Below are 23760 nucleotides of genomic sequence, written 5' to 3' on the forward strand. Positions count from 1 at the left end.
CCTTCTCCTGACGATCTTTCCACCTGTCACCAAAGCTTGGCAACGATTGCAGAGTAATAGTCCGCATTTTATCCGTCTGAACAGCCGCTATGCATACGAAATAGCGTATCAGTCTCCTATAATTCTCTCCGCTATAGGAGACTACAAACAAACCTAAACTAAGGAAACCGACATCTCGACGTTTGCTCTAAAAACAAAGTCAAACACGTCAAACAAACGAGAACAAATGGGGAAATTAGCATGACGAGTCATCTCTATCTTGATCGTCCTGCTAGTCCTAGACAATAGCGCCGTTACTGACCAAAGATGTCTTTGCACGTTCCGAAGCGCCAAGCTCTTGTCGATCTCTGTTGTTTCAGCGAATGTCTTGTCGATCTCACTCTTTTTTTCTAGCCATTGCCAGGCTAGACATGGAAACAAAAGAACGCGGCCCACAGGTCTTGAACCCGAGTTCACGTCATGCGTCAAATACAGACCAGTGATGCTTGTCGCTGACGGATGCTTTCCTTCTCTAAATCCATGGGCCAGCTGAATTCCCGACAGAGTCTCCGAACGAAACATCGGCTAATCGTTGATCGCCCTTCAGCTCTTTTCAATGAGCTCATGTGAATAAAGTCCGAAACGAGCATTGTTATGCGAAGCGCTTAGCAGGATTTGGCAACTCCCTGACTACCTATAAGAGTTTCGACAACCTTAATACACAACCGCTCAGTCTTTAACTTCTATTCCTTGTCCAATACGATGCCTCTCGCTTCCATGTGAACCGTGGCATGCATGTTATTGCCGTTTCTTTTCCGTGCCTCTGGGCTTAGCCTGTATTTGGCGAATAACGAAACCTCGTATTGGCCTCGAATCTGAAGATCGAAACCGGTACGATTACCGAGAGTCTTCCCTTTTATACGAACTACCGTTCGCTTGCTTCACATGCGTCGTATTAATGATAGATCCCTTACCTCAGTGACGTGCCTATAGATAGGCTTTCGGTTGAAGCTCAACAGTGCATCTCTACATCTTGGTGTGAAGATGTTTATCACAAGTTGCGTCACAAGATTAATCCATAATGAACATTTGGTCAAACACAACGACAGTCTTGGTAATCAAAGTATTTTTCCCATGCAAAGAAATCGCGTTGCTGGGTCGAGCCCAAATAGACTCGAAACGAGGAGCGACTTACAAGGCAAAACATCTACAAGAACGATGAACGTAAGACACGAATAGCATCAAGTGACATCAAAACTGAATGCATCTTACAAGTTAAAAGACGTCCAAGATATCTCTCCCCATAAATGAAGGATCTTGAGATCAACAGACATACCCAGAAGACGGGGATCGAGAACTTGGTTAGTTTGCCCTGGCCCACAAGTAGGGCTCAAGAAACCTCATGTTAATGGATGTAGATTTAGGCTTCTTGAATCCGTATGTGTGCGAATGAGGCTATTCGGAGTAGTTGGTATTTGTATGGAACCGTTGGGTCGCGATATAAGCGTTTGAGTTGGTAGTTGGGTTGAAAGTCCCTCATTGTATACCGTTTACTTCCTCTTTGGCATGCCGTACATGGTAGACTGTGGACTTGAGTACGGATCGGATGTTTAACAAAAAAAAAGTGTAAACTGATATCTCGTATCATAGATACAAACGTCAAGCCATACATTAGTGTAAGCAGTTGGAAGGTGAAGCTCATGATAGTTGTCAAGGAAAGAGACGTTTTACCGAATATGTGCCGACAGAGTTACCCCACATCGACACAAGCCCAAAGAAGTTCAAACGCACCGACTTTTAGAAATAGCACATCTCGAGGTAAAAACGCAGTCTTCACACGATAATCCGTCCCGCCCAAAACTGCAGTCACCGCCTCGAAATTGCTGTTCTCGTGCCCATAGCAACTCTTGCTACTACAGCTGTCTCTGGAATAGCTCCAGCCCCATCAGCTACATCCCTGCTCTCTATACCGCAGCCCATCCAATCCAAATCTGCCCTTCAGTTAGGCATGACCCCTCGGTAGCCTTGCTCATCTTCGCCTTGTCCCTCTAAATTTCTACCATAACTATGCTGGATGCTGTATACCTTAGGCTGCCCGAGTTATAGCAGCATCGTCCATCCTTGAAAAGTCTCTCTTTTTTCTCCTTCATCTCCATTGTATATTTGCTACTGAACCTTGATCATGGAGGCTCAGGTGAGTCGACTCTCTTTCTTTGTCCCCATGACACTGCGCTGCGTTACTCGTGCCCCGCCATTCTGGCTGTCATGGTTGAGCCTGAACCGCACCAGCCCAATGACCGACCACAGTCTCAAGACCCGACCCGGCGGTCTGGGTATCTATCGCATGAAGCTCGCCAAAATACAGAGACGTTTCCTTGCTGACATCTATCTCAATGGCATAGATCGAGAACGCTGTCGGGATCCTCTCCAACCCCACCTCCGACCGTTCCATTAACGCACAAGCATTCGAATACTTGAACCAGCTACGGACAGATCCCTCTGGATGGCAAGCTTGTACAACCCTCTTCGCTCGAACCCCGCGAACATTAGAAGTCGTCCGTCTGGTCTGTCTTGAGGTAGTCAACTATGCCGTCCATACACAAGGTCTTGACCAAGCAAGCCTTGGTTTCCTCAAAGACACTCTACTCCAATACTGCCGCCAAACCTACGGCCCGAACGCCCAGCAAGAAGCCGATCCCGCGCATCTTCAGAACAAGCTCACACAGACGTTGACGTATTTGTTTGTTTTCCTTTACCAGAATGGGTGGGAAAGCTTCCTCGACGATCACCTCGAGTTGACAGGCCTCTCCACAAACACCGACAATGTCCAGGGTGTTATTTTCTACCTTCGAATCCTTGGTTCCATCCACGACGAGATCGCCGATATGCTTCTGTCACGGCAGAACAACGAAGCCAAGCGAAATACAGAGCTCAAGGATCAGCTCCGAGCCCAGGATATGCACAAGGTGTGCGAGTCGTGGAAGCAGCTTCTTACGCGATACTCTACCAACGACACTGTCGTAGAACTCGTTCTCAAGGTCATAGGCAAGTGGGTCAGCTGGATGGACATCGCCTTGGTTATCAGCCAGGATATGCTTGGGCTCCTGCTGCCCGTAGTTGGACGGCCAAGCACTTCGGGTGAGGACAAGGTCCGTGACACCGCTATCGACACCTTGAACGAGATATGCGGTAAGAAAATGCGTTCGTCAGACAAGATGGAGATGATCTCCTTCATCAACCTTCAAGAAATTGTCGAACAATTAGTTGCCAGTCCTCCTCTGCGCGAGTTCAAGGGAACTTCTCGATACGATACGGATCTGGCCGAAGCAGTTGCCAAATTAGTTAACACGGTCCTCTCCGATATCGTACGGGCTCTCGAGGACAGCCAGATCAGTGATGATACCCGCGCTAGAGCCAACCAGCATCTCCATGGCTTCTTGCCTTTCCTCCTGCGCTTCTTCTCTGACGAATATGATGAAGTCTGCTCTTCAGTCATCCCCGCCTTGACTGATCTGCTCACCTTCCTTCGTAAACTCACTGTCGTTAACCAAGACTATGGCGGCATGCTTGCGCCAATCTTAGATGCCATCATTCGCAAAATGAGATACGATGAGACTACCACCTGGGGTGATGAGGATGAGGTTACCGACGAAGCTGAGTTCCAAGACCTGCGTCGCAAGCTCCAGAACTTGCAAAAGTCCATCGCTGCTATCGATCAGCCATTGTACATGGACATGCTGAGCAACTTGGTCGCCACCACCTTCTCAACGCTCGACCAGCAGGGTTCGCGAATGGACTGGCGGGATCTTGACCTGGCCTTGTATGAGATGTACCTCTTTGGCGAGCTTGCTCTTCCCAACCAAGGTCTGGGAACCAAGAACCAGCCTTCAACCGAAGCCTCGGAGAGGCTGGTGGTTATGATGCAAAAGATGGTCGAATCTGGTGAGAACTCTTTACTATTGGTTGCAGTACTGTGATTCTAACATTGTATAGGCATTGCCAACTTCTCTCATCCGGCCATTCTCCTGCAGTACATGGAGATTTGCGTCAGATATTGCGTTGTTTTCGAAAACCATCTTTCACAGTACATCCCTCAAGTTCTCGAGAACTTTGTGCGCTTAGTGCACCACGATCATGTTCGTATCAAGACCCGATCGTGGTACCTATTCCACAGGTTCATCAAGCAGCTGCGTGCTCAAGTCGGTAATGTTGCGGAGACAGTTATCCAGTCGATTGGAGATCTCTTACCTATTAAGGCCGAGGTCCCTGGAGACGACGCCGATGATGACATGTCTTCAGACGAGTCCGATCACTCCGCAGATGCTCTCTTTACCAGCCAGCTGTATCTCTTCGAGGCCATTGGATGCATATCCTCAACCCAGAGCACGCCCGCTGATAAGCAAGCCATGTACGCCCGATCTGTGATGGACCCCCTATTCACAGACATGGAAGGACACCTCCCACGAGCCAAATCTGGAGATGCTCAGGCAACTCTTCAGGTGCACCATATTGTGATGGCCTTGGGTACGCTTGCCCATGGGTTCTCAGACTGGACTCCTGGCCTTACGTCTAATTCTCATGGACCCCCTGACAAGGCCGTTTCCGATGAATTCTCCCGTGCAGCCGAAGCCATCCTGATTGCCCTGAACCAACTGAACTCATCTGCTGAAATTCGAACTGCTTGCCGATCGTCTTTCTCCAAGCTCTTGGGTGTTCTGGGTGCCGCTGTACTGCCCCAACTACCACAGTGGATTGAAGGTTTATTGTCCCAGAGCTCATCTAAGGATGAGATGGCTATGTTCCTGCGTTTGTTGGACCAGGTTGTGTTTGGCTTCAAGTCAGAAATTTATGAAGTTCTGAACATGCTGCTAACGCCCCTCCTGCAACGAATCTTTGCTGGGCTTACAGAGCCCATCGCCGGAACTGACGACGAAATCCAGCTGGGTGAGTTGAGGAGGGAATACCTCTCTTTCCTCCAGATCATTCTCAACAACGGACTTGACGGCGTTCTCGTCAGTGAGTCCAACCAGGGTTTCTTTGAGCCTATGATTTCGTCTATTATTGAGCTCGCCAAGACCCTTGAAGGCAACGTTACTAGCAGTAGATTGGCCTTTACCCTTATGATGAGGATGGCATCCATTTGGGGCGGACCCGACGTTGCCACCATCGCGCAGAACCCAACAGCGCCTTCTGGTAGCCCCAATCCTACTTTCCCTGGGTTTGAGCAGTTCATGATTGACCGATTCCACTCGACCTGTTGGGATGTTATCAAGAACCCCAATTTCCGCCCCTTCCAGGATGCCCAGACCAAGCAAGTTCTTACGGAGATTGCAGGTCTGGAGCAGATTATCTATACCAAGACCGGCGATGTCTTCATCCAGGAGTTGCAGAACAACCTCTTCCCTAACCTCGGCGTCAGTGGTGACGACTTTTTACGATCTCTTACGACATCAACGGATAAGAGACAATTTGCTTCCTACTTGCAAAACCTGCTCAAGTCCCGACAGTAAACGAAAGGACATAAACAACAAAAAGAATATAAATACAAAAAAATATATAGTTTCAGAGGGAGATACCCGGGCCTGAACAGCAAGCACGGTGGATTGAGCATGACGAGATTGCCTTACGATGATGATGATGATGATTCGAGTCAAGGGCGGATGTAGTTAGTTGTATGGAAGCCTCACGGCGCATGTTCAGGGAGTTTTGCGGACAAACACATTAGAGAAAAAGAATCGTCTTTTTTGTCATTCTCAGTCAAAACGAATATTCCCCCTTTTCTTATATCTATTTCATAGGGCGGCTGGATCATTTCGCAGCGGAGATGACTGATTAAGGAGGAGGAGAAGCATTAAGAGATTTGGACATTGATGAGATGAATACAATTCTTCATTTAACATAGACGGCTGTACTCTTTGAATTATGCAATACTCTTGGATTTTTGTTTCAAAGTTTTTGAGTCAGTTTCATGACCTTGGTTGACTCCCCCTGACTTGAGGGTACTGATGTAGTCTTAGGGTATCAAAAACATTGGCCGCTGGTAGCATATGAGACGAAATCAATAGGTCAGCTCATGCTCCTTGCACTATTCTCTTTAGGCTGTTTATTTTTGTATCCTTGGACTTGGAAGGCTAACCTTTCTGCTACCCAGTAGCTTCCCCTGGCTCTCAGAGGTAGGTTGTCAGGCACTTCCTTCCTCAACGCAGACGATGCCATATGGAAGGAATGCAAGACAATAAAACCTGTCGATGCCTTTCTTCTGATCCTTTCTCTTTTTCCTCCTTCGCATCGTCAATCACTCCTTCACTCGAGCATCTCGTTCAGATCATCCATTCACTCTATCTACCTTTAACCACATCATTCGGCCATGTTTATCAAATTGAACGAGGAAGACCCCCAGGCGGTAAGTACAAACTGACCCAGGTGTGTCATAAAGGTAGTGGCTTGGAGCAGGTTAGATGATGTTATCAGTACTCTGTGGTTATACTATCTCTCTGCCACCCTTAAGCACACTGCCCTGCCTAGGAAAAAACATTGGAATGATCTGGGCGGGAGATCGGCGGTTTTCCGTGTGAGCCTTTCCGCTGTTTCTCTCGACCCTGAGGCCTGCCAACGTAACACATGTCTTGCTAACACAACCATCAACCAGGTGCTTCGCAGTTTCTACAGGCCAATACCATACGACCCCGAGAACCGGATAATCGAGCTGACGCGAAGCGAATGCTACAAGGCTGAATTGAACTAGCAGTTTTCGCTTGAGACTTTAGTGTGGTCTTCAAGGTTTCAAGGTAGGGTCTGGCGGGACGTCTAGAAGAACGGTGATCGTCACGGAGATCATGGAGGGCTTCTTTCGACGGAGATTAGTCTGGGAATCAGGAGGGGTAAGGTCATGTACCCAAAGGCACATCTTGCATCGAAATCGAACCACCCACAGCGGATACATTTATCAACGTCACTGCCGCCTCAAGTGTTGACGACCAGACCCTTCCATTGCCGTCATTGTCTCCCTGTGCGTTCGAACTCAGTACCACCCTCTCCCCGGCCGGAATGGGAAGCGGACGAAAAAAGCGATCAAGAGAGTGTTGCAAATTCAGTATGAATATATGAGAAGCAGAAAGACAACTGCGCAGAAGTTTCATAATCGATTTTAGTACAGCGATAGAATGAATTAATTGACAAGTTCAAGTTGTCTATCCTCAGGGTATCAGAAAAATTGGCCGCTGAGAGCAAAAGGGACGAAATTAATAGGTCAGCTTATGCTCCTTAAACTGTAGTCTTTAGGCTGTTTATTTCTATACCTCAAGACTTGGGGGTTAACTTTTCTGCCACCCCTAGACTGGATACTGACGATAACATGAGATTAAGACTAAGGGGTTAGTATCACAGCATGAGGGACGATTTCTTGAAGAAGTTACATGTATCTAATAGAAAACGAGAGGTCAGACAGCAGCTTGACACAACTAACCGCAAGACCGGATAGAAGCTATTACGTCCCAATATTATGTTCCACCTTTTAATGCCCAAGTAGCCAGAATAAACGCATAGAATGTCTAGATAGCATATCGTGTTCTAGATAATATAACCTCCGCCAGTCAAGCAGCGCCAATCTCGAACACCGGTACCTTCTTCAAGTTCCACGCACCACCAGAGCACTTCCTTGGCCTTCTCAGGCTGTCCACTCTCCTCGTAGGCGCGGCCCAGGGCGAACCATGCCTCGGATGAGTTCCAGCTGGATCCGAGCTTGGTGAGGGTTGAGAGCAGCGCATATGCGCGATCTCGGGAGGCGAGACGGTCTACAAGGGGCAGTCGGGTAGCCTTGTAAGCGATGGGAAGCTCATCGGCGTCCATGGGTGGCTTGGGGGTAAATTGGGCATTTGCAGGACCGAGACCAAGCGGTGTAGAGGGCAGTGAGGAGACGGCGTAACTGCTCGAGGTCGACACTGGGTCGTTTCCAGCATTCATGTCGAAGTGATCGTCCAGAGCAGGGATTGGAGGTGGTGGAAGAAGATCTTCACTGTAGATGTCGAGCAGGATGTTGGACAGTCCGACAATAGCACTGGGATGGTTTGGCGTATGTGTCAATGCGGTTTCAAAGTCGTTGCGAGCGGTGTAGGGTGCTCCCCTTGCTAGAGACAGCTGTCCAAGCTATAATCATGTTAGCTAACTGCATATTGTATATGAAAAAAGGATCAAACTTACCTCAGCATACAAGTCACTCCAGAGGTCCTCGACGCTCTTCTTTTCAGCCCAGCTGGGAGCCTTTAGGGAACCTGACCCAGAGGGATCTCTGGCCAAATCGGACTCGAGGCTTTGAATAAGTCTTTGGGCTTCTGTGATGGCCCCCTTGCTATCTTCCTGCATGCCTGCGCGGCGGTAGAAACCAGCGATCATGAGCCAAACTCGAATCAGGAGTACAACTCGTTGAGATCGTTCCTTGTCCTTGGGGAAGTGAACCAAAGGCAGAATGCAAGTAGAGGCGTAAGCATTGTCTACTGATAGCTCAGAGTAATCAGTCGACTTGGACTGTGTTGACAGATACGAGTTGAGATGTCCCACGGGTCGTGCCCTGAAAGATGAGCTTCTGGCTGCGCTTTGTCGCTTGCTCGAGTAAGTAAAAAAGTCTGGCTGCTGCTCCTTCTCTTGGTCTTCGACATTGGCTGGTGTGAAAAAGACATCGCCATCGACAACAGTAGGCCCATGAGAAGACACAATAGCCCCGATACTCGAAGATCGTTGCCGGCTGTGGCTTCGTTCGCGCTTCTGAAGACTGTTACTCCTGCCCGTAGCGCTCCTGTTGCGGCGAACAGAGGATGTTGATGTTCGTGGTCGTGACTCTGCCATGGCCCCAGCATCTCCAGTAACCTGGATAGTTGGGGCACTGCTGCGCACCGTCACCGCAGTCTGAGGTCTGGGGTTCCTGTCGCTAGGAGCGGCATAGACCTGCCTGGTAGGCGGCCTTGACCTGTCGTTACCGCCAAAGATGGTTCCCCTAATGCTCCTAAGCGTACCAGAAGTCTTTGGTGGCTCCACGGCCTTTGGAGTGTTGAGTGTGGTCTGCGCCGCGACATTTCCAAACAGTCGTGAGAAAAGAGTCAATAACTCAAAACTGGCATTCACAGCCACATCCGGGCCCTCGAGCAACTCGACCAATGCTAGTTGGGTCATCTTGACTTCCAGAATGCTTTCCTTCTCGGCATCGTCCATGTCGTCAACCAGACCACGTCGGTCTTCTGCTGCGGTGCCCTTTTCAGCTTCGTTGAGGTGCTCGCTTCTAAAGCCCTGATCGGCCTTGCCAAACAAGACTGTGTTGTCTTTAAACTGTTCCAGAGCACCCTCGCATGCTCTTGCGGCCATGCTGTAGTCCTGTCTAGCACTGAGGAGAAGAGCTAGAAGATGCCACACGGGAATTAGGGAACGTTCTTGCCAATATGGTCCATACACCAGGTCGTAGTTTTCTTCCTGGTCCTTGCTTGTTGTCAAGGCAGTTCTGACAGTCTCGATTGCGGCAGTCAACTCTCGTCGCTCAGCTAAGAGCAGACCAAGAGCATAGAAACTCCTGATATCTTTTGATCGTCCAAGATCAGCTGATAGAGACTTTCTCAAGCATCGGATTGCTTTTTGCTGAATCTCGGTCCTGGCAGAGGCCTCATACGTGATTCTAGACCAATTGGCCTGCGACAAGCCAATAGCTTGCCATGCCAGGGCGATGGTATGAGGTGGTACAGGTGGGTGTGGTGAGTGGAGCTCGCCGTGTTCCTCAATGACTGGTGTAGGTGTATCTTGCGAAGTGATTTGCGGCAACTTGGCTAACCAGTCCTCCAGTTCCAATCCAAGCTGGTACGCCTTTTCCGAAGCAGATCGCTGGCCATATCTGCAAAGAGCTTGGATGCACTGTGCTATTGTTTCAAGCACCGTGGCGTCGTCATCCAAGCTGGGCTCCATGTGTCCTGTCTTGTCAACGCGGGCCTTACCCTTCTTCACAATCTCAAGATAGGAGTCGAAAGCCTTGAAAGCTAGGTCGAACTCGGCAATGGAAAGATGAACAAGAAATAGGGCGCGTAGAATGGATGTCGAGTGGTAAGTCTTCGTGGCTGCATTGTAAAGAGTATCGAGGACTCCACGGCTCAGGCTGCTTCTTCCACCCTGTCCAAGATCCTTTTCGCTCCATCCTCGCCCACAGAGGACAGTCCAATTCCGTAGCGCCTGGTTCACGAACCATTCGACTTCTTCGCGCTCATCTTCGGCTCTGGGGAAAGATGTTTCGCCCAGCAACAGGGCTTGGTATGTGGCCTCGGCATGCTTAAGCTCTACTCGCAGCTGACTCCGTGGTGAAAGGTCGCCGGCCGTGTTGCTAACAAACCCGGTAGGATAGGGTTGGTCAGACTCGACAATCTGTGAGATGGCAGTGTAGTACTCCTTCCAGACTGTTCTCCTAGGTACGGACCCCTTAAAGCCGTATCCTCCGGTCACGGGTGTTGACATGGTATCCCAGAATCGCGCCCACGCACGGTAGCCAGCCAATGAGTCAGAATCAAGCTGCAGGATCTCGTTGTTTCGGAACGCGTTGCCAGCGAGCATGCAGTATTCGGTGAGGAAGAGCTCTGACCAATATCGAAGTTGTCGTCCAATGCCGTGTTCTGCCCACACTCGTCCAAGGGATGGAAGACCAGATCGATACGAAATCAAGGCTTGCTTCGACTCGCCGCTACGTGCAAGGCAGTTAGCCCTGAGGTATGCGGCTTTGAGCGCGCAAACGCTTGACCATTCAGCATTCTTGTCGGCCGGGTTGATCTCTCCTTCCACCAAGTTGTTCTCGGGCAGTCTGCTGACACATTGGTTGTAGTCTCCTAGTGTCCAGTGCAGCCAGCCTGCGCATACCTCGGCCTGAAATCTGTCGTTCTCGTGTGCAGCTTCCTCGTCGATCGCCGCCTCGAGCTTCGGTAATTGGTCCGCAGCATTGATCTCGCCTGTGTTGACCGCAGTGGTTGGTCGACTTTCGCTATTCGTGTGAGCTGCTGCACCCGTCGTCTTTGCAATGGCGCATTCGGTTTCGGCGGTCAGCGCGAGACCTAATTGATTTATGTCAGGATGGTATCATGTGAAGCTATTCGGGCGTGTCATACAAGCTCTCTCAGGTGCGTGCTTGCGGACTTTGCGAACAAGCTCCGGGACTAGGTCCCAGTTCCCATCACAGCGGGCATGGTCCAGCTGGTTGATATATTGCACGGCTTTGGGCTGTAAAGCAGTAGCAATACATGGTCAGCTTCTCGAAATTCGGTGAGGGCGTGCTGTTCTCGTCTTACACCCATGGTTCAACCTCTTTGATGTGTTCAGCGTTCAGGAGATCGGTCTCGGACTTAGACTAGCAGCTAGAAAGCGCCCAAGCGCATGGCGGGGGGGGATTTCGATGGTAAAAATGAACAAGAGACCTCTAATTCGAGGTTATCGAGACGGGGGAGTTTCAGAATCGTCTATAGTGAAAGTTATTCGTGTTGTTTCAAGAGACCCCCTGTGGTGATGGTATAGTTGCGGTCTCTGAACTTCAATGTGGTTACGGTGGTATTTGGCAGATGAGAGCTGCTGGGACGACGTAACTCAGCTTCCAAGCCAATCAGAGTCTGTCATTTCAGCACGATAAACTCCACTGCCAGGGGTCTTCCCGCCCCCCAAGCTAACCCACCTGAGCTATGCTTGTTGCGTTGCTAGGGACTTGGCTACAGTGGAAGCAGAAAAAAAGTTTCAATGAAGATTTCTTGATCGGTCTATCAATACAGCTTCATGCATAATTCGAGGTTATAAGCCAAGAATTGCATTTTGACTTGTTCTCTGGATATTTTGCGATTTCCCGGATCTAGTTAAAATTGTTTTACTGCTGCTGCTTCTATCAATTACGTGTGACGGCGCAGTATCAATTTGAGTTGGTCTACTTCTTGTCTTGACCAATATCTTCAAGAACCTACTTTGTCGCAAAGCATCTGAGGCTTTACACACCCTCTCATCAAAACTCACCCAAGGCTCAGCACTCATGGCAACCTCATCACCACCCGATCTGCGGGTTCTTCTCCGCAAACTCAACGCTATCAAGGAGCCTCAGCTTCTCCTTCATGCGCTACCATCTCTCATCAACCATGTCCTACACTGCAAAGAGGCCTTGTCAACGCCTGTAGACATCAAGGCCAAGAATGGCTCTTCTGAAGCCGCTACCCTCATCCCCAAACTCAAGTTGAAGATCAACAGCCTCTTGATCGGGCGCACGACCCGTGAGTCTCGGTTCGTTGCCATTGCTCTCATCAAGACCATGGTGGATGTCGGTGGGTGGGAAGTTGTACGAGAATGTAAAGACTGGGCCAGCGGTCTTTTGGATGTGATCGAGGTATGTACATTCAATTACATTCTGATTAAATTTGACACTAACCCCCGGTAGAAAAATGACCCAATGGCTTCAAAAGAGTTGGCTATTGTGACTCTTGCCCGTATCTACATCTTTGTCCAGCCATATCAAACTCTGTCTCGAGAGATTGCTACGCCAAGTATCCCAAGATATGTCACAGCCTGTCTCAAGCTCGTCAGCGCACCCAAGTCTGGAGAGAAGCTTCAGACACCTTTGTCTATTATTGAGACTATTTGCGACACCCTCTCAGCTCTAGTCCCGCTCTACCCAACCACAGTTCGACCTTCCAGCTCCAAGCTCAAGATCGCTGTCAAGCCTTATCTCGCTCCTACGCAATCAGATGAAATTGTTGTTCCTCACACCCTGCAACGAGCTTCGCGAAAACTCGTCATCTCGCTTCACCATGTCGCTGCCAAGTCAGGAGGCAGTGACGAGTGGGCCAAGCTGATTGACACTCTCCTGAATGAATTGCACTCTACTGCTGATCAGGTTTTGAGGTCCGTTCAAGAATCGTGGGAGGGATCAAATGGATATACTCGATCGCAAGTTGGAGTTGACGGTGCACCAAATGGAGGAGGCTCATCTGCAAACGAGCTCCCCCCATGGTCAGGTCTTGAGGCTGGTGGTGAACGTTTGATTGGCTTATTCCAATATCTTTCCGACTGTCTCAAATACCCTACCAAGGTGCCTGTCACAATACCTGCCAGCGCACTTATTGATGCTGCGTCCCGGTTATTGCTTATCGCTAGACTCTCACCCAAATCCCAAACATGGGAGCAGGCCCTCCAGACCAATGCTGCTATTTCAAGAGACGAGAAGGATAACCTCTGGGCAGCACTGCCGGATATTCACATCTCTGCTCTGTACCTTATCAAGGCCTTGTTTCAGCGTCTAGGACAAGATTCAGTGGCCATTGCTCCTGAGGCCCTTGACCATATCGTCCGAGTCTTCAAGTCGGGAATCAACCTTCCCACCGTCCGAACGACCAGCTACACTGTCCTCAAGGAGATCCTCACCCTCTCAGGTCCAACACTATCAAAATCCTCTGTCAGCAGCCTGGACCCTGTCCTTGGCGCTTGCTGTCGTGACTTGCAGCAAGATGCTGGGTATCTCAAGGATATCGAAAAGCAAGCGGCGTCTGGCACCGACAGCAAGAAGAACAGCATCGCTGCTAATGCTGATCTCTTCCTCAACCCTCAGGCTAACGCTGTTGCTGTAAACACGTCTCTGGAGCTGGAGCACAAGGCCGCAGCTGTTGCTCTCCTGCCCATCATTCTATCACGCCTACCACAGAGACACCTCAAGGCTGCTCTGCGAGGGCTTGTTGACCAGACAGCTATTCTGACAAGCAACCGCGATGCCATGGTCGCAAGCGTTCTTAACCCCTACAAGGACCAGCGGGGTCGAGTGTATCCCAGCATTCTTCCTCACCTTACTCAGCAATTTCCTGAGGACACAAGTCTTGAGATCCTACGCACCAACATCCGTGCAGGTGCTCAGAGTTTGGCCGAGGGTGAGGAGCCGCTAGAGGCGCTCCCTGTCGAGGACGAGGAGGATGAAGAAGATGAAGATGAGGAGATGAAGGACGGCGATGTCGACGAGGAAGAAATGGTCCCTGAGCAGAAGGGTGACTTGTTCAAGCCTGGAACGCTTCCCACAGCTCCACACGCCGAGAAGAACCTGCCCATCCAAAGTAACCCCTTTGCTCCTATCGAAAAGGCCAATGCTTCAGAGAGCCAGAATGCCTTTGCGCGAGGATCTTCACCACCCAAGCGAAAGCACGAGGGTTCAGACTCTGCGCCTCCAAAGAGGCAGGTCTTGGAGAAGTCCTCGTCTCCTGATCGAGTACTCCCGGCACCTATCCAAAGCGTTCCCGTTGTGGCTAAGGAAGTCGAGGAGGAGGAGGATGATGACGACGACGACGACGATGAGAGTGTTCATCTGAATATGGAACTAGAAGACGATGATGATGATGAAGAGGAATAGTAGATAGGCTGGATAGAGAAAAGTAATTGTCAAGAATTTATTGGGGTATATAATTTAAAGGGCCTGATCCCTCGATCTCTAGCCTTCGTATACCTGTTTAATGTCTGCATCCAACGCCGTCCCTACGTATCGTAGCAGCCACTTCCCCAACCAAATCCAGAAACGACCGCCAACTCCTACCAAGAATAACGCCTCCCAGGGTTGATACCATTTGATATGCGAAGATATGAAATTTGTTTCTACCAACTCAGTCTCGCAGCCAAGCGCGACGCTTCTCCTCCTTGCGAGCTCGTCTCTTTTCCTTGAACTGCTTGAGCTCCGCCTTGGAAGGCTTCTTCCCTGAACGCTCAGCCTTTAAGCTGCGACCATCGTGGGAATTGGCGGCGGCTTCGACGTCGAAGAAGGCATTCATCTGGCGCTTAGACTTGGCCTCATCGCTGTGGCGCTCGGGCCCTGCATCTGCTGTCTGGAACTGGCCGGTAAAGCGATTAAATGTAGCTGTTGAGGCGTATACCTCGGCAGGGTCGAGGGTGGTGGCGCTTGTGGTTGCGGTTTGGTCATCTGGGTTGTTGCCCTGGGCGTACCAAGCGTTTGGGTCGTAGTCGCCGTGGATGGCTGGGTTGTAACCTCCAGCTGCAGGTTTCTCTGATGCTGGGGGTTGGGGAACACCAGGGGCGACTGGTGCGGCAGCGCTTGTGGCAACTCGCGGGTTATCCCACTGAGACTGACCAGTGAAGCGATTCACAAAGAACCAGGCCTGTGTGTTTGGGTCCCATTGACAATCCCAACCATCATCCTCTTGTTGCGGCGCGGGCTGGGCGGGCAGCGGCGGTCCAGAAGGCAAAGGTTCGCTGGGCAAAGGCGGTCCATCTGGTGTCTTCTCGTTTGGAAGAGGTGGCGCATCCTCGTCGGCATCGTTGTTGTGGCCAGCTGGCGACTCTGAAGCCTCAGAAGCCTCTCCGGATTCGCGATCCGAAGTCTCCTCCGCAGGTTCGGACGCGCCGTCGCGTTTGGGTGACTCTGGCGTCGGCGATTGAGTTACCGGTTCCTCTACGCCGGCGGCAGGCTTAGGCGACGACATAGCGAGTGTTGTGCTGGTGGTTGCGATGTTGAAGCGTCTATCATCCCAAAAATGAGTTTACGAAAATCGACAGTGTCATCGTGATACTTATGCACCTAAGGTTTTTGGATTTAGCAAAGCAGAGCAGAGCGAATATTCTTTTTCTTTCTCTCAATGTCCAGTATATTGGATTTGCTGGCGGCGCTTCACATAGCAGAGTATAGATATACTCCGCGAAATCAAGAAGTCGAAAGTCGCAACTTGACGATGGTTTAATAAAAGAATTGCGAATGTATAACTTGAAATGATAAATCAGCTGCGCCTCGGATACTGGCTGCATAATTTAGGCGCCACTTCTGGTCACGTGATGAGATATGAAGTCTGCCAAGACATCTGAACGGCTTCACTTTACATATGATCCCAGAAGAAATGAACAGGCAATCACAGACACATAATGACTCAATAGTCGGCTCACAGAATTACCATAATCCAACTATTATTCGGTTAAGATGCCGTCGTACATCTTGAAGGCCTCCTATTGTGGCTAAGCAAGGCCTCGACCCTTCTTAGGATCATTAGGGGCCCATGAGCTGTATCATAGCGTTCAGCTCATAATACTAATAATCAAATAATGCCGTCCTCTAATTATCAATTTCCTTCCTTTGGTGATTAATTTGTTGTCATGTCTTGGTCTTTTCGCTTTTGTTTTATACAGCTCATCGCATTGGCAGCTGTTAGTCGTGCATCACCAACCGACAATGATGAGTGTAACTGTTATCTTACCAACGGTTCCAACTCTGCATATTATTCACATCACAAATTCTACGACTTTAGAAGTCTTGTCAAATATGCCCAAGTCCCAAGCCCCATCAGGAATTTTTCCAGAAAAACAGGCGTAACAAGCGACTACTTCAAGAGTGACACATGGGATAACACATGGAGTATACAGGACTGGAACAACCGTGGGAAAGGCGGTGTCAGTCTCTCAGGAGATGCGACCGTCTATATGGCCAACTCTCCTAGCAACATCTACATCCAGAAAAACGGTGATGACGATGCTGCTTCAGACACGTTCCTCACCATGCGAACGATGCGAATGCCCGGTTTCCAGAGCGCCGCCGAGTTCGAATCAGTGTCGACGTATCACTACGTCTCTGTGCGAATGCTCGCTCGTGTCACCGGCGGCGCGGGTGCATGCATGGCTCTGTTCACATACCTAGAGGGCGAAGATCTGGCGGATGTGCAAGAAGCCGACATTGAGATCCTGACCCGCGATCCGAAAACCCGGATCCAATACACCAACCAGCCCTCGTTTACGGATGACGGTGATGATATTCCCAAGGCAACGCGTAACGGTACATTGCCCAAGGGCTTTGGGTGGGATGACTGGGTTGTGCACCGGCTTGACTGGACGCCTAAGCGGTCTGTGTGGTATGTGCAAGGGGAAGAAGTGGCCAGCATCGAATTCCAAAAGCCAAAGGATCCTGCACAGATCATTCTCAATGCGTGGAGTGACGGTGGTTCATGGAGCGGTAATATGAGTCTTGGTGATGCAGCGTACATGCAGATTCAGTGGATTGATATGGTGTACAATACTACCAAGGACAGCGAGGATAAGAGAAGTCTTGACGTTGACATGCTGAAGAGAAGTAATGGAAGAGAAAGTTCTCTATTCCGTCGAGGAGACAACGACGATGGGTGCAGGGTTGTTTGTAGTATTGACGACGTGGACAAGGCTGGTGAGGCCAAAGTACTTTCGAAAAGTGCAGCATCTCATCTGCTGGTTATGGAACATTGGACCAAGGCCGTTGTTGTCGGATGCGTGATCTTGATGGCCGTCTAGTATGTTGCAACGTAGTACATATACATGTATATATATTCATGAGTTGGTCTGAACAAGGCACGATATCATACATACTATTCTTATAACTACTTCTAGAAACGATGTGGTCTCTCCAAGTCTCGGTAAATGGGCAATCATGATAACCTCTTACTCAGTATAGAACATATCACACTCAACTCTCCTTGCTATCAAACTCCCCTCCTCTACAACCACCGCCACAAACAACAACAACCGTTTTCACCCGCAATTCCCCAAACCTTGCTTCAAACTTATTAACAAAGTTATACCATCCGTCGATCATAATCCATCTATTGGATCCTGGAGCTAGTCCCGCTGCTTTCTTCCGCACTGACCCGCCTTCCAACTCAAAGTTCTAGCCCCAGCATTCAAATGCAACTGCAAAGAAGCTATTAATAACAGTTACATAACGCATACCGAAAATCGTGGATATTCGGCACTGCGCCAAGAACCAATTGGATAATTGACAGAAACAGCAAGGTTATGTTCACTGTTGTTCTGACAAGATATGATCCCGTCTTTTATGTCGCCCTCAGGGCAGCAACTTGGTTGTCATCGTGACATTCTTCCCCGGGCTATGTGTCAATGCCTTCGAGACTTCACGGGGAAGCGTGTAAAGCTCCGCAGCTCCATTTCTGTCTCTGGGGTAAGAATAGGTTCAGCTCCTGTCTCCCCGGTCGTAAACACGGTAATGGCACTGGTCAGACGGTTCCAGAATGACTTGTTGCAAGGATGGTAGTCATTTGTTGCGAGCTATATACCCAATTGCGACACGATGTGCCTTGGATTCTCCATCAACTACTCCTATAGTGAATCCGTAACAAAATCAAAATCGCTTCAACAGACTTCTGTCTGATCACACTAACTTTTAGACAGACCCCAAATTCCCAAGTTTTGAAGCAAAATAAGCAAAACCGTCATCATAACAATCCTATTTTTTTTATGTCCTTGTGCGCCGGTATCCTTCAACCTTGTTTGGAAAAGGAGTAGGCATAGATCGATTCGCGAGAGGCATCGCTAGTTTCGTGAGAAGCAATGATTAAGTGCTTTTATATAGTACTGCTAAGACTCCGCAACAAAGGGAGCTCTATATCGAAGGTTTCCGTCCTGAATTATAGTCGTAAAGTCCGTCGACAGGTCTTGCCATCGGAAGGGTATCATAATTTTTCAACATCTGCAGCGTGTCTGAACGCTGTATGATGATATGTTGAAGCTCGGCCTAAGGGGGGGCCTGTTGTCCAATTCGGTTGCGGTGGGATATATCTATCGCACATCCCGCAGAAGAAACAAGTCAGTCGCGGCGAGATTGCCTTTCAATCAAGTGCGATCGTTAAGTGTTTTTGTCTTCTTTTAGCATGCCTATGGTGTGCAAGATTCTGCAGAGGGTGTGATTTCTCAACCTCGCGAGAATCATTGCTAACCATGGATCTCGAGAGTTGGACAAGAGCTGGTAGGAGGACCGGGCCTCCTACGCCGTCAGCTCTGCAGGCGCCTGTCGATGAATGGACCCTCTGGAGGACTAAGTCCAGAGGTTGTGTTCGAGTTACAGTTTCATCTCATGTTGGCTTGTTCAAACTGAAATTGCTGCCCGTTGGGGAACGCCATGCTGGCACTCAAACCAAAGGGATCCCAGTCGAGGCCGTTTTGGTCCAATAACTGAGTCATCGACGGATACTGTGAGTGGCTGGTCTGAGGCTGCTGTTGCTGTTGCTGAACGGGCTCGTGGGATGGTGTCATCTGGTGTCCAGGTCCGCTAGAGGCAGGCGACATCATCATGGGCTGTTGGTTCTCGCCGCTGTAGCCGGAAGGGTATCCTCCATGACCAGCTGGGGTTTCAATTTCAGGCTCATCAATCATATCTGCTTGAGCATCATATTCTTGCTCTGTAGGTTTAGTGTTAGTGTGTTGTCTGTCAAACGATGAGCACAACGGCTTACCAAGCTGCTCGATGTGGTTCTGGAAGGCCGGTGTAGGATAGTAAGAGGCTCCAGACCCAGCCTGTCCTCGGCTACCGTTCTGCATCAGTGAAGGTCGAGGGGCCTGGGTGTTCTGGGGCATCTGCTGTTGCTGTTGCTGCTGCTGTGGTTGATGTGGCTGTTGAGGCATCTGTCGCGACATGCTTGTCATGGAACCTCGCATCGACATGTTATCCGAAGCGGCGGGTGAGAAGGCAGAACCGGTGTTGCTTGGCGAGTTGGAGTGAGACGATGGGGTAGGCCGGTTCTTGGGTGAGGCAGCATTCGAGTGTGGTTGAAGCGGAGGTGGTAGTACCGGGACAGGCTCAGCCTTGGGAGCGATATTCGAGTTTGATCGACGAGACTGGTGATGTCGGTTCATAATAGCACGCTGGATTGGGGGCGGCTGAACTATGTTCTGAGGCATATGAGTAGGTCCCAGGTTGGGGCTACCAGTCTTTGCGCGAAGCTCGGCCTGAACATCGATTCCCTTCTCGAGAAGAATACGCTCAAGAAGCGAATTCTTGTATCGAAGCATCAAGCACTCATCGGCAGCAGTGCGGTGAGCCGCCTGGAGGTTATGGAGGTTGGACTCATGAACACGGATGGTCTCTTCGAGTTGCTTTATGTATTCAGTTCGACGTTCACGGAAAGCAGCTTGAGCCTGTCGGTTCCTCTGCTTTCGCTCTTCGGAAGTCGCATAGATCTTGACATTGTTTGTTAGTAGCTATTCTGGTGGCCGTTGTGTTGTCTCAGTCGGAGGGGAGATGACACGTCAAGGGTGGTATAGCTTGGCTGCATCTTGATGCAGTATTGTTCTTGACAATAAGGCATGGTGTAGATGAAAGTGAGATATGAAACCGAGTCAAGACTTACAGGTTTGCGGCCGCCCTTGCGCTTAGGCTGCTGAGGCTCTTGGGTGGCATTGGCAGAGGTTATCGCAGGGTGATGATCGCCTTCAGGGCTTGAGCCAACGAGAGAGTCGGTCTCGTCCCGAGGGTGACCGTTTAGGCCATTGAGATGATTGTTGTTGTTGTGGTGTTGCGCAGGATCCGCCTTATCGATTGACATCTTGTCTGCCATTACCCAGACTGGGCTAATAGACGATTTGCCGCGCAGCGGCAAACGCCCCGAAAACGCAAAACGGGAATTCTGTTACGTGACGAAGACGGGTGGAACGTCGAGTCGACGGGCGTAAAGAATCAAGACAGGCAAGTGTGCGCCCGTTGGGTTTTTGGTTTGCGGTTGCGGGCGTAGTGGCAGCGGGCGCAAGAGATAGCAAATGCAGCCCGGATTGGGGGTCGTACGGGGGTCAGCGGTGCTTTGGTGCTGAGAAGAGCCAGAGACAACGCTTGGCTATCAAAGATAGTATGGATGTGCGTGATGCGAAAGGATACTGATACGCGTCTAACAAGCGCCTGTCCTATCAATGTCGCAGGGTCTTTTGCAAAACAAACGTAAGAAATTCTACCAAGAGATAAAAGACGGGCTGTAATTCGCGTCGATTTCTTGGGGGGGACGGTTGCGATAACAGAGAAGGGGATCACTCACGCCGCAAGGGAATACGGTTTTATGTAATGTAAATTGGTACGAGGGGGCTGCCCAGGACACTCCTTCTTTTCTGCAGAGACTCGAGGGCCTAAGCCCTTGAGCCAATTAAAATCTTGTATCCGGGCCCAGAGTGGATATCATACGGGCAGTGGAGCACAGGAGACAGCGGCACCACCCACTAAAAAAAACCAGTCCACCACCGGACTCCTCCATCTTTGACCTTAATTCTTCATCGTTGGGGAGCACGGGCCCTGTATTGATTTCTTTTTAATCCTCCAGATTGAGGGATAAAACAAGATAATCGATCAATCATCAACCATCAATCAAACCAGTCTTGAACGATGGTGGTGATGTAGGGGGACTAGACTAGGGGACTGGAGGAGCAACCAAAACCCACTAAACAATCTGCAGCCATGCATGCATGTCCTGTCCTGTCCTCGTCTGGCATTTTCTCCCATCCCACCCCGACCTTGGAACTAGCCTCTTTTCTCTCCCACCCATCCGCTCCATCACACTCCAGCTGAGCACATCTCAGACTGAGACAGTGGGATTCCAGACCATATTCAACTGATAAGCAATCCATGACATTTGATTCTCGACATCTCCTGATAAACATACAAAATGCAGTCCTCTGCCACTATCTGCAAAAAAAAGCACTGAGCGCTTCCTGTCGTGTGGCCGCCGGCTGAAAGTACTTCTTCATTCGGCCGCCGGGCCACTACTCTCTGTTGGTTGAACTGATCGGCAGCTGTAACATCGGAGCCCCCGCTTTCGCTCCCCTCTCTCAGTCTTACCGGAAATACCTACTTCAGTCCTCGACCAGAGACAACAGCAAGGGCGGCTTGATGGTGGTTGAACGGTGCCCGGTGCGCCTTGGTGGCGTAGGCATAATACGCCAGGAAGCGTTGCTCGTCTACCGACTTTGACGGACAAGCTACAACCCTCGATGCTCACCCGCTCTTTCGCCAATCACAATGTCTGTGCAAATTTTCAACGCTTTGCCGCAATCTCTCAAAGTTCACTTGCCGGTAAAATCTGCAAAGTCTGAATTTAGAGCTTACCGTAACGTCTCCCGGTGCGTTCCAGCACTTGGCTTCGTCATTCCGCGGTTGATCATCCTTTCATGCTTAATTACACCGGTTGTTTTGGCTCTCACCCTGGCAGCCTGGCAGTTCTAGAAAACTCAGAGAACGACCCATGCGAGGGCCAACGACAGGGGTCCATCATCGAGTCCCACTTCACCCCGACCTCGCTGGTTGTCAAGTCTCTTGATCGATGCAGGACTGTGAGGCTGCTGTGTCTTCAGCTTTTGGGGTCACCTGTTCCAGGTCGCTCACGCATCTGTGACGCCGCTGGCTTCATCACACATAACTCCGTAGAGTCCGGTTGGAGAGCTTCTCATGATGAAATTTGGCTTACGACACCAGGCCACCAAACACCTGGTGGAGCGGAGCAATCAATACATGTGAATGTCCAATATTGTACGCTTTTTGCTTAGCGCTTGCAGGATTCAAGATATCTTGATCCTTGTTTTCACAGTCCTCCGAAACCTCCGGTCCAGGAGGATTTTCCGCAGGCTTGATCTCATCCCTACAACATCATGTGCTCTTACAACACGACGCTCCTGAAAAGGCAATACGTAGATTTGTGCAACCATGCTGGTTGTTTTACACTTTGAAGGACATGTGACCAAGTAACTTGCCTGGGTTTCGTGTCAAAGATCCAGCTTTATAACATATACGTACTGTCCAAGATACAGCAGTCGAGCAAACATTTTCGGTCAGATAAGCGAGACGACTTTCTTTTGATATCAATCAGATATCTCAAAAGTTGCTTATCAACTTGACAGAACATGACTACCTTTACGATCAGGGAATATCGCAATATTTTCGCATTGAGCCCTAACATAAACTTGATCGACCAGGTTGACTTTATGAAACTCCTGGCTTTGGTTGTTACACTGCCGTTGATGATCCTTTACAATTGCCGATGGTAATTAAACGAGCGAAACTTTATTATTCCCAGCCTCCATATGCCAACGGCTTTGCAACACCGATGTGAAGATTGAGGCCACCACAACAGGAGACTGCGTCTCAACAATCCTAAACAATAATAGTTTACGCCCAGGATGTGTGCTACAATGATTATGCATCACAGTATTATTACAAGGCGTCATGAGTCGCAACCATGGATAACGATCCCAGTCCGTTGTCTCTTTAGGATCAAAGGTGCATACGGTAGCCCCAGCCGTGCAACGGTGGAGTCTCACATGATGAGAAGCATTGGCTTCCATGTCCTGTTCCAGAAACATGCTCTGAAAACTCTGCTCATGGTTCATTTCCTGTTCTTGCATCGGTACGTGCATGCATAGCTTGTTTGATCGGAGCCACAGATCTAGGGACCCCCTCGTTTCCAGTCTGGATATCCTCTTTTGGGGTAACTAGGCAAGTGTTATGTGAATGTTAAACTAGCTCTGGCGGTGGGTTCAGAAAGCCAAAGATGGTGTTTGCTACTATTACCCCAGATCTCCCGCGTTTGCGGGATTATCATGATGGTTGATGGGGACATGGTTACGGTGATCTTGCTTTGAACTTCCAAGGCCGAGGCTTTGGTTGTTGGAATATGCAATACTCCTGTACATCTGTGCCTGTCCTTCGATGATACCGGTACTTGGAACAACCCACATACATGTGTAAGACGATGGGACAAGTATAAGCTCAGGCGTGTTTGATATGCTTGAGATTGCGAGCGTGCATGGTTTCGTCAACTGCGCCCTATCGTTTCTGATGGGCCAGGCACACAGAATTGCGATCCCTGCTTTGTTGCAACCAACGAGCGAGGATCTGCCAAGTAAGGTCGAAGGAAGACGGTTCGTCTCGCTTGGCCTAGCGAACCCGCTTGACCTGCATTTCCCGAACAGCGGCGGTCTCCTGTTGTAACTTTGTTTGGCCTTAGCTTCCGCCCTTGGACAACAAGT

At 49.8% G+C, this 23760-nt stretch overlaps 6 protein-coding genes across 6 annotated transcripts, besides 3 other annotated features; 3 read left to right on the top strand and 3 right to left on the bottom strand.

The window, feature by feature from the left end:
• Positions 1–2161: 2161 nt before the first annotated feature.
• FPSE_01586 (uncharacterized protein) lies at positions 2162–5489 on the top strand (the record flags this gene model as incomplete). Its single annotated transcript, XM_009254706.1, has 3 exons — positions 2162–2173; positions 2382–3921; positions 3973–5489. The coding sequence occupies 3 exons, from the start codon at positions 2162–2164 to the stop codon at positions 5487–5489; spliced, it is 3069 nt and encodes a 1022-aa protein (XP_009252981.1).
• Positions 5490–7548: 2059 nt separating this feature from the next.
• Positions 7549–11288, bottom strand: FPSE_01585 (uncharacterized protein; the record flags this gene model as incomplete). Its single annotated transcript, XM_009254705.1, has 4 exons — positions 7549–8124; positions 8179–11048; positions 11103–11214; positions 11283–11288. 4 exons carry the CDS (start codon positions 11286–11288, stop codon positions 7549–7551), a joined length of 3564 nt encoding a protein of 1187 aa, XP_009252980.1.
• A 716-nt stretch (positions 11289–12004) lies between these two features.
• FPSE_01584 (uncharacterized protein) lies at positions 12005–14356 on the top strand (the record flags this gene model as incomplete). The annotated part of the gene is made up of 2 exons (XM_009254704.1): positions 12005–12352; positions 12404–14356. The coding sequence occupies 2 exons, from the start codon at positions 12005–12007 to the stop codon at positions 14354–14356; spliced, it is 2301 nt and encodes a 766-aa protein (XP_009252979.1).
• Positions 13913–13977: a repeat region.
• Positions 14263–14301: a microsatellite.
• A 247-nt stretch (positions 14357–14603) lies between the features above and the next one.
• On the bottom strand, positions 14604–15437 carry FPSE_01583 (uncharacterized protein; the record flags this gene model as incomplete). Its single annotated transcript, XM_009254703.1, has 1 exon — positions 14604–15437. One exon carries the CDS (start codon positions 15435–15437, stop codon positions 14604–14606), a length of 834 nt encoding a protein of 277 aa, XP_009252978.1.
• Positions 15438–16098: 661 nt separating this feature from the next.
• Positions 16099–17259, top strand: FPSE_01582 (uncharacterized protein; the record flags this gene model as incomplete). Its single annotated transcript, XM_009254702.1, has 1 exon — positions 16099–17259. The coding sequence occupies one exon, from the start codon at positions 16099–16101 to the stop codon at positions 17257–17259; it is 1161 nt and encodes a 386-aa protein (XP_009252977.1).
• Positions 17260–18828: 1569 nt separating this feature from the next.
• Positions 18829–20303, bottom strand: FPSE_01581 (uncharacterized protein; the record flags this gene model as incomplete). The annotated part of the gene is made up of 3 exons (XM_009254701.1): positions 18829–19160; positions 19215–19938; positions 20109–20303. The coding sequence occupies 3 exons, from the start codon at positions 20301–20303 to the stop codon at positions 18829–18831; spliced, it is 1251 nt and encodes a 416-aa protein (XP_009252976.1).
• Positions 19336–19377: a microsatellite.
• Positions 20304–23760: the final 3457 nt, after the last annotated feature.

The sequence above is a fragment of the Fusarium pseudograminearum genome, chromosome 4, assembly GCF_000303195.2.
Source record: "Fusarium pseudograminearum CS3096 chromosome 4, whole genome shotgun sequence".
Classification (NCBI taxonomy): domain Eukaryota; kingdom Fungi; phylum Ascomycota; class Sordariomycetes; order Hypocreales; family Nectriaceae; genus Fusarium; species Fusarium pseudograminearum.